Genomic DNA, 10,304 nt, shown 5'->3' on the forward strand with positions numbered 1-10,304 from the left:
CTCCAGACTTCCTTCCTAACGCTGAAGCGCTGCTTTAACGACACAGCTGAGGATGATCGTCAGTTTCACTCAGAGTTTGTTCGGAAGCGGAGCTCGAAATGTTCACGGCCGCACTTTAGCGTGCGTTCGACGCAAACGGCGTGAAGAAGAAGGAGAAGTGCGTCGATGGGGCATTACTGCGGCTCGGCCAAGCATGTCGACAGAGGCGTCCGTTCCCACGAGTCTGTGAGAACAATCAGGAGGAAAGAGGAGCAAATAACAGTGAGAAAGGATCAGAGCATCGAAGGAAACCGAAGGAACGACCGAACGGAAGCTGGATGAGGGAGCGAGGATAGAAGGAAGGAAGGAAGGAAGAGCCAAAGTAAAGTCCCCGACCTGCTCGCGGGTTTTGCTTTCTCCATTTCTGGGGTTGTTTATGGAAGTTGCTCTTCCGGAAGTCAGGTGCTGAAGGGCATCCGACCCGGAAGCTGTTTCCAGCTGTTTGCAATCATCAGAGCTATTTAACGGCGGAGTCGGGCGACGGTCAGCGCTAGAATATTGTTGTGACGTGAGAGCAGACAGACGGACTGCTCGCCTGCTGTAGGATCTCACGAGCGGGTCATTGCTGGTCACAGGACGTTGTAGCACAGGACAAACGCAGACGCAGCCTTTGTGATTGAAACATGGAACAGCCTCATCGTCTCTGCAACACTCTGAAACACATTTTTACTCTTTAGCTTTTAACTGTGAGTTTCCTTCTCTGTGTTTGTTCTACTTTTTACTGCGTGCAGCACTTTAATCAATCTGTGTTGTTTCTAAATGTGCTTATAAATAAATTGATTGATTGATTGATTGATTGCACATTTGCATTGACTATTGGACTAATTTATCACTGCAAATAAAAGCACGGTTACGCTCATGCAGGGCTGCGTATCTCTGCTCGTCCACAGGTCAGCAGCTTAATGCACGACAAACATCCTGCTCTGCTTTGGCGTCATATAAGCGAGGCAACTCGACTTTACTGAAGTGCTCACGACCGGGCGTAACGTACCTCGGATCGAGGACTTTGACGAGGTCACGAAAGCTTCTCAACTACGTAAACAGGGCCACGCCTTTATAAATGTAACGCGAGACGGCGCCTGTGATCTGTTTATGGCGCTGGGACGTTTTCTCACACGGGCCTCGTGTGAAAGGCTGCTGTATCTTCAGCTGGTCTAGTTTCTCTTTCCCAACTTGCTCCGGTCGTCCCACAGCTTGGTTTAGCTCGGACTCTCTGGGTTCTTCTTCGTGGGCCTTCTGTAGGTGATACAAGAGATTTGTTGTGTTGCCATCGGGCGCGGGAATAGTTTTATAGCATCGCTTACAAATGGGCGTCTTCTGCTCCGTGTTGGTGCTGTTGAACCCAAAATGTAACCGAATCACAGACGTACCCCCTCTGTTGGTAAAAGTGCTTCTTCTTGGGCTCCTGTGTAGCCGTCTCTGCCTGGTGCATGTCCGGGCAGGAAGCTGCAACCTGAGGTACCGTAAAGCAGCACTGTGTCGCAAAACCACAAGACGCCGTTTCTTCATTTTTTTACTACAAATTTACCCTAAAGTACTAAAATATCGATATTTTAATGTGAGAATCGATTCTAGAACATAAATGACTGATATCGGAGGAATCGATATTTCAGGATCGATCCTCACATCTCTACCTAAAGCATGACGCATGTCCGGGTGCACGTAAAGCAGCATGTCGCAAAACTACAAGAAGTTTCTTTGCGAAAAATATCATTTTTTATACTTTGCATAGAGTATGTACAAGACAACACTAATACATTTGCCACACGCTGTTTAATGATATATTTTATGTATAGTTTATAAATTAGGTTAGAAACGATAGAAGACAAATGGCACGATAGACACTTTTCTGTCGTCCAGACCGTATATATATGTGGTCATGTCACCCAGCGCTAATCCACAACATGCAGATTATGGAATCAAAATCACTCAATTCGTATAAATTCTCTACTCAGCAGACTTGTAATCGCTTCACAACAGCGAATAAAAGAGCGTCAAATGAGATGAAGTTTAGACTCCACGTTGCTTTAACCCTTTAAAACCGGTCAGAGCAGCACGCTCTGTTTTGCGTAACTATTTTTAAATCCCGGTAGCTCTGCAACCACGTGAGCTAGCGCAATAATTATTTTTGCATATGAAACCGGAGGAGTTGTACTTACATCTTATGCCATCAGCTTGTCCTCGGTCACAGTTTCCTTCCACATATAGCTTTGCAAAAACTGCATAAAAAGCGCTTGCAGCAACAAAAACATAATATTCCAGAAACACGCTTTGCCGATCCGATCAGCTGTTCGTAACACTTCCTACGTTGGAATAGACGTCAGCGCGAACTATCGCATGTCCACCATGACCTGCCCGAAACAGGAAGTGACGTCATTTTCGCGGAAATGTAGTTTTTTACCATCAGGGCCTCATGAGCCTATACTGGTGTTTTTAAAAGTTATGTTTGACTTTATGACTTTCTGTGTGGTTTCTGGGATGCTTAGGACTCATATTGCACTGCTGGAAATAGTTTATTTTGATGCAGATGCTGCTTTTTTGCTAATTTGCATTATAATATTTATTTTCGTTTTTCCTGCAGTGTATAAAAATTGGTGTATTTCAAAAATAAAACTATGAAGACACTCAAAATAAATTTCCTGTGGTGGGAAACTATTTTGTGCAACTTTTTAGTATTTACAGTTTTGAGGGATAAGCCTCTTAAATTTCTCTAACTAGAAATATATGTTAAAAAACAAAAATGATTTTCAATTTTTTTGTAGTTTATTGCACTTTTTTGCAATTTATGTAATTACTATGCACTTAATGCAGACATATTATTAAAATCTGGGCTATAATGGTTGTATTGATGTATATCAACTTGAAATGCTCCCAAAAATGGCTCCACAGCATGTAAACATATAATATCAGCTCTGGCGGACTTGGTTCTATGGTCGGTCTTAAAGGGTTAAACTGTGTGCACACTGGGGTCAAACTGAGTGTTGAGCTAACGCACATGCGTCCTCTGTGCTGTGTGCACATTCGGGATCATGCACTCTCACATGCTTTGAACCATAAAACAACCACCTGCATGACTCTGCCAGGTGCTTCCTGCACACTCAAACACATCAACTGTTTTCCATCATGAGCCGACTGGATCCACCAACGAACGTCGCTAAAGTTCAGTGGCTGAAAACAAACAGGGGGGCGGTAGGCGAGGAAATCCACCGGCATGCCGCCATCGTGGATGCATCACGGAAGCTCTGAATTCAAGCGTTGGAGAGCGGATCGACAATCAGTCGATGCAAACAAGGCTGCGCTCAGGGGTCAAGGGTCATTTAAGGTTTTTTAGTTTGTTTAGATCTGCAGCCCTGCTGCTCTGCTGAAAACGATCCTGTCAGCTGCACTGAAGCTTTCTTCGTTTCCTGTTCGAGTTTCCCGTCTCGGTGGACGGACACATCCTGTTAGTTTGTCAGGAACGAAAGCACGAGCGAACTCAGTTTGTGACGCTCACGCCTCACGCCTGATCGAATGCCTGCACACCTGCAGACAGAGAGACCCAAACAAGCCTGTCTCTAAACTTCCAATGGTTTTATGCTCGAATCAGCTTCATCCCCAGGAGGAAGGACAGAAACCACAATGTGACTGTTGGGATAGATTTGTGGCCCCACAACGTGAGTAATTACACCCACACACACACTTATATGGTTGGCAGGCAGCAGGAAGTCCTGGGTGAGGAACTCCCCCTCCGGAGAGGTGACAGAGTTCAGACACAGCGCACTGCTCCGAGTCCCCACGCTTTCAACCTTTCACCCGCTGTGAAACCCAACAGGTGCCTGAAGAACTCACGAGAGGCTGAAATGGCCGCGCTCGCTGTGAGAAGCAGACGTGTTTGGAAAGGGTTAATCTGACGGGTGGAAGGCGGTGAGGGGGGGGGCTCGTAAAGCTTCAGCAGCCGTCAGACCTGGATTAGTTTCTGCTGCTGATGTGCAGTTAAGCTCATCAGAAGCAGGAAACACTCACACGTGTCGTTCTCTCATTTAACGGTTCGAGTTTCTGGCCTCAGCTAAACCCCAACAACAGTATAAAGCACTGCTAATAGTAACAGGACTATAAGCCGTGCTCGGCGACGGCGCTCGGCATCACGGCCGCCATCAGCGGCGACGTACAGAATAAGACTCTCTGTCTCCTGCTGCCTACACGACACCAGAACCACACAGGGGGAATCTGTCACCACAAAGACCAAAGATATGCAAATTTACATGATGGAAACTCAGAGAAACAGAACAAACTTCTCAGAGTTACTTTGTTTCTACATCAGACGACGGCGACGTGAGACATGCACATGACTGAAACCCAAAGCTGCCGTCGCCACAGAGGCAGCTGAAGCCAACAGGCTGGACGAGAACCTCAGACATGCTTCAACATTTTATTTATGACCCCTATGAGCACTTTGGCGACAGTGGGAAGGAAAAACTCCCTTTTAACAGGAAGAAACCTCCGGGTCAGGCTCAGGGAGGCGGGGGGAGGAAGACATGCTGTGGGAGAGACACAGAGGTTATATTTGCCTGGATGGAGCTGGGACCACTTTCATCCACCAGGTTTCGCCCCCTGGTGGATGTTGAAGCAGGTGTAAGGCATCGCTCATGCTGTCTGTGGGAGAACCACTCCTGGTTAACACTGGAGATGTTTCTGCACCTGCTGACCTCCGTCTACAACTACACGTAACCACGGCTGCGTTAGCTCCGCCCTCGCTGCACATCTTTAACATTTTGCAGGCCGTGTGTTTGAGCTCTGAGAAACAGAAACAGAGGGAAGTGAGAAAGAATCCGAGGAGCCGAGGAAGGATGGAGGGCAGCGTGAGGGGCCCACCGAAAGGGGACAAGAGGGGGGGGCTTCACATCAAAGTTGTGTCTGGTGGCTGCAGATTAAGGAGCGCATTGCAAGAGGGGATTGTTCACTCCCAAAGTGTGTGTGTGTGTGTGTGTGTGTGTGTGTGTGTGTGTGTGTGTGTGGGAGGGGTCAGCTCCTCGGGGTCTCTCTCTAGCTCTTTGGGGGCAGCATTCCTCATCTGTCATGTACTTTATGGCCCCTTCCAGCTCAGATGGAGCCTTTAGACTTCACACATTGTTGCTTCGGCTGCTATTGTACGAGCGGAGGTATGCGGCTCCTCCAGCAGAGCCACAAACTGCCACGAGCTCCCACTGAACTGTAAACCAGGACTCCTCGCAGGACCGAGTAACCGGTAATCGAGCTACAAATAAACGGCTCAATGTTTAACATCAAAAACTCTGAAAACAGAGCGCTCTGTTGTCTGAGCCTCTCCACGCATGCACACGTCGATCCTGCACGGCACTCGACTGTGGACGAGCGTCCAAAGCTTCAGTGCTGCAGCAGCCACAGAGTGAAACCTGCTTTAACTTAGCTTAGATGCACCGAACACTTAGAGAAACTTCAACAAAACCAAGATTTCTAACACTGAGCTTTCCAGAGCTTCTGTGGCGTCTGCAGACATCGCTCCTTATTTGATAAGAAAGCACCAATCCAACCTTTTCCAGCTCTGATGATCCTGGCTTTACGTTTCTGCTGATACTGAGGAGAGAAATGGTGCAAATATGGACTCTTTACATTATCAGCCCCAAGTTTATGTGATAAACTCCTGTAAAGGTCACAGTGGACTGTTACTGTGGGCCTTTTCTGAAGGGACCTCCTCCTCTCATGAGACAGATCATGTCCAGACATCATCTCTACATCGCAGAGCCTCAGGTGGAGAACGCCATGCAACACGGGACTGTGGCGATCAGCCGGACGCAGCGGCGAGAAGGTGATAAACACACACTGACCTCATTATTAGAGACCGGGCTCAGGGCTGGAGCAGCAGACACGTGACAGGAAATGAGGAGGCGAGCTTCACAGCGACGGCGCCTTTGCTCTGCTGTCAGAGGTGAACGTTTCACACTTGAGCTGCAGGACTGTTGATCTTTCTAGCTTCATGCAGCTGAAACGCATCAGCTGCGTTTAACCGCCTCCACCGCCGTGCTCTCACCTGTCGCTGCACAAACCTGTGCAAACAGCAGGGGGGCTTTTTCTTCCAGGCAACATCCGGGTAAGATGCCTGGAATTCCTGCTGAAAGCACGTTGGCTGCAAACATAACGACGTCAAAGCAGAACTCAGGAGCTTCCACTGCTGCCTGTCTGCTCACAGCCAGGATCACAGGTAAGCGCAGCCCCAGCCTTCATCGGCACTAATTACACACAAATGTGTAAAACTTTATTCTGTCTATCCTTCAGTTAACAGAAGCTTCTAATGAGAGCGCTGTTCTGGGGTCTGATCTCAGCTGCTGCAGAGACGCCTCACGACAGGAAACACTGTTGTGTGTTTGCAGCTGCGGCGCTTCGTGAAGTCACCGAGGCGACACGCTGGTCTGAAATCGGTGACGGCACATCGGCCCTGTAATCTCGATCACTACATGTCACCTGCAGTTCCACGAGTGTCCAGCAGAGGCGAGTCAGTCCCCATAGACTCACATGTTAAAACAGCAGAAATAAACATGTTTACAACCTGATACACAAGCTGCTGGATTCTTTCCTCCTCTATAACACCTGTGCACATGTTATTTCACCTGGATTCAAGTTTGCATGGTTGGGGGCGTGGCTTCTCTCACCGACACGTGCAGGGCGACACAGGGAGCTGTAGCTGCTAGCTGTGCGCTAGCCTTCACCTCAGCTAACTGGAGTCACTGAGCTGAACCTCTGGACTGTGTTTGTACTGTTGGAGCACTTTGATCAAAGTTTTTCCATGTTGGGGAAATTCTGGGATTTTATTTTAATATTGCTGACGAGCAGAGAAATGAAAATGAATATTATTGTGCACAATAAGCAGCATTAAAATAAACGATTTCCAACAGTGCAGTTTGAGTTCGGAGCGTCTCAGGAACTACAGAGCGGCACAAAGTCAAACAGGAAACCAGCTTTTAAAGCCCTGTAATGAAAAAACTACATTTCCCACGAAAAATGCTGTCACTTTGGTTTTTGCAGGTAACGTGCGATAGCTCGCGCTGACGTTTATTCCAACATAGGAAGTGCTATGAATAACTGATCGCATGTTTCTGGATTATGATGTTTTTGTTCTTGTCAGCACTTTTTACCCGATTTTTGCAAGAAGCCATTTGTGGAAGGAAACTGTGACCACGGACAAGCTGAACCATGTGAGCAAGTACGACTCCTCTGGTTTCATATGCAAAGAAAACAAAAATGATTGCGCTTGGTTACGTGGGTGTAATTATACTGGAATTTAAAAGTAGTTACACAAATGGGAGCGCTCCCGCTCCCGCTCCGATGGGCTTCCTAAAACACTTTAATATCATTTCAGCATCATCTTACGTCTCGGGATATTTCGTGGCGGCGTCTGTGTCTGCCGATGCCGACTTCCGCACGCAGAGAAATACACGTTTTTATCATAAAAATGTTATTAAAAGGAAAAGTAAATTAAAACGATTAGAGAATATTTTCTATTTGCTCTATAAAAACATACAGAAAAATCTGTGTGACACTCCCGCCTGATCACCAAGCTAACCACGTCCTGTGCCTCCAGATCGCCGACGACCTTAAATGTGACGAAATGTTCACAAACTGATGGGTGTGTCACCACGTCCATCTTTTGTATACAGTCTATGGTTTATGCTCACACTTCATTTGTTGACAATAAAAGTCACCACGACTGAAATCACATCACGTCTGTCTGCAGGTTTTCTGTCCCACTGCCAGATGTGCCAGATGTGCGTATGCAAATGTTGCTGGGCTGGGTTCTTGTAAGACTCCAGCTCACACAAGGAAGTAAAAGGTTTATTTGTTTAAGGTGAGAGAGACTGAACAGCTCTCGTTTTCTGGTATTTATTAACAGATTAAATGTTTTTGGGGGAAACATTTGAGGAATGATTAACTGCATATTTATGAATGATCTGTAAACAAATGATGTGATATCCAGAATAAACCCTCTGAAGCAGAGTGAGTCACTGTCTTATCATTTTTCTGACCACGCTGACTCACAAAGTCAGAGTCAGAATTCCCCAGAACCTCAGTATGAAACTCATTTTGAACTATGAGAACACTGATTTCAAAACACAGAGATCACTTTTATCAAATCTGCTTAAAATAGAACAAATGAAATCACTGCAGTTCTGTACGGAGCCGAGCTAAGGTGGCCTGCTCAGTGCATGCTGGGTAATCCCTGTGAGCCTGAAGCTCAGGCCACTCTCAACATTCAGTTTCAGACACTTTTTCACCTTTAGGATGTGGATGATGTCGTGGGAACCTCCTAATCTTGGTAATCTCAGGAACAGACGTCGTACCCAACCCACCACCAAAGGAGACTGCAGTGTAAACGCTGTGTGTGAAACAGGTGGAGTGACACACCTGCTGCTGTCAGGCCTGCAGGTATCAGGCTGTGATGTGCTCCTCGCTCTTACAGTGGACAGAAACTATTTTTTGGGGAGGCGCAAATAATATGTGTGGCATCTTATTTGATGCAGAACAGCTGATTGATAACTTTGTTGTTTGCAAAAGTTTTTCAAATGTACAAGTTTTATAAAAAGGATTAAATATGTTTGTTACAGTAACAATGTAACTTTGTCTGACAGTACAGGTGTCAGTATGAAAGAAACTGTAAACAGTTTGTGAAGCTGGAGCCCAGAGCGTGAACTCAATGCGTCGTGAAAAATGAGGTTTGACGAGCCGATTTCTGAGGTTTTGTGTAAAAGCATGAAACAGTTTGATTGTTCCTAATAAAATATTAACAGTGTGACTTTAGCGGATCACGTTGGGCCACATGCTCATTTGTTGTGTTTGCCGTACAGTGCACAAACTCTAAATGCACGTTTTGTGTAACTGTAACGTTTGATTTTGTGGGCTGAAGCCACACAGAGTGTGTTTATATAAAACATGTGTGTACTTGCTGTATTTAACCACATAAATGACACATTACAGGAAGCAGCATTGATTTTCACCTTTTCCTAGATCCGCCCCTGGTTTGGGACATTAAGACATGTCCACCATGTTTGCTCCGTGCTGTGTTTTTGGAGCACGAGGGCTCCGTGCGCCCCCGCCGGTGACCCCCCCGCAGATTCCCCCCCTCAGCCGTTTCTCCTCGCGTGCTCATATCAGTACTTTCACTTGTGTGCCGCACATGCGTTCATACTTGCCGTGACAGCAGGACTGTCAGGCGCACAGCAGGTAAACTCACCGTGCGCGTTCACAGCGCACAAACCACCGAGAGAAGAAAAACCCGCTGACCCTCCGTCCCCGCGCACTCCGCCGTGCACTCACTGACCGGAACAGTCAGGCTGTTATTACACGGTTATTACACGGTTATTACACGTGCATTACGCGCTCACTAAAACTGTTTTAACGGGGTTACGTTCCGCCGCAGACACGGAGAAGCTCCTCGGAGATCCTCAGCTCGCGCTCTGCTCCCTCAGCTCCACATGTGCGCGCAGCTGTGCGCACATGTGGAGCTCAGCGCTGCAGCGAGGCGCACTCTGCCCGGCGACGTCGCGTTCTTTCTCGTTCCTAACTCTCTCGGTAAGTCCTGGAGGGACGAACACCCCGCGCCCTCCCCGGGAAAATACTTACATAACCATGCACGCGTCTGGTTCTTGCACAGCGGGAACTTTGGAGGAAACTCTGGTGCCGAGTCCGAGTCTGAACGAGGTTTTTACAGCCGCTGAAGTTGAGCGCAGACTGGAGTGTGAGCTCTAATCCTCAGGCAGCAGGAGGTGTTCACGATGTGGAAGCATGCTGCTGCACATCAGCGCTCGCTCTCTCGCTCTCCCGCTCCCTCTCTCTCTTGGGCGGGGTGCAGGCGGAGGTGGAAGCTGATTGGTGGCTCGGAGTGATCAGGTGAAATGGTTAACTCCCATTTTTTTGTCCGCGAGGTAAAAGTGAGAGCAGGAACTATTATTGAGCCGCAATAATTACCGACACGCTTCTCTCTCTCTCTGTTCTTAGTCAGCCTCGCTTTACCACATTGTGTCTGTGGCACTGAGTCAGTCTTCAAGCAGTTTCATGGATTTTCTCTGTCATGATCTCAGCCTATCAAAGAAAAACATCATCACTGTGTTTCCACCGCAGCGCGGCTTTACTGCCCCCTGACGGGACAAAACGAGCCAGATGTGCCATGAATTAGTGCTGGGTTTCCTCAGGGAACGGTTCTGGCTCCGTTCCTCTTCTACACTGCAGACCTCTCCCACAACTCCACCCAGTGCTTCCTGCAGAAGTTCTCTGATGAC

At 47.5% G+C, this 10,304-nt stretch overlaps 1 protein-coding gene across 4 annotated transcripts in view; it reads right to left on the bottom strand.

Moving 5' to 3' along the window:
• The window catches only part of dnmt3bb.1 (DNA (cytosine-5-)-methyltransferase 3 beta, duplicate b.1), a 35,374-nt gene extending 25,551 nt beyond the window's left edge, over positions 1-9,823 (bottom strand). For all 4 annotated transcript variants that reach the window (XM_087833384.1, XM_087833383.1, XM_087833382.1 and 1 more), the window contains exon 1: positions 9,649-9,823. In XM_087833384.1, coding sequence (XP_087689510.1) covers positions 9,649-9,656 — 8 coding nt within the window. In that variant the 5' untranslated portion in view covers positions 9,657-9,823. The remainder of the gene's footprint in view (positions 1-9,648) is intronic.
• Positions 9,824-10,304: the final 481 nt, after the last annotated feature.

The sequence above is a fragment of the Neolamprologus brichardi genome, chromosome 20 (genome assembly GCF_056152115.1).
Source record: "Neolamprologus brichardi isolate AB-2024 chromosome 20, ASM5615211v1, whole genome shotgun sequence".
NCBI lineage: Eukaryota > Metazoa > Chordata > Actinopteri > Cichliformes > Cichlidae > Neolamprologus > Neolamprologus brichardi.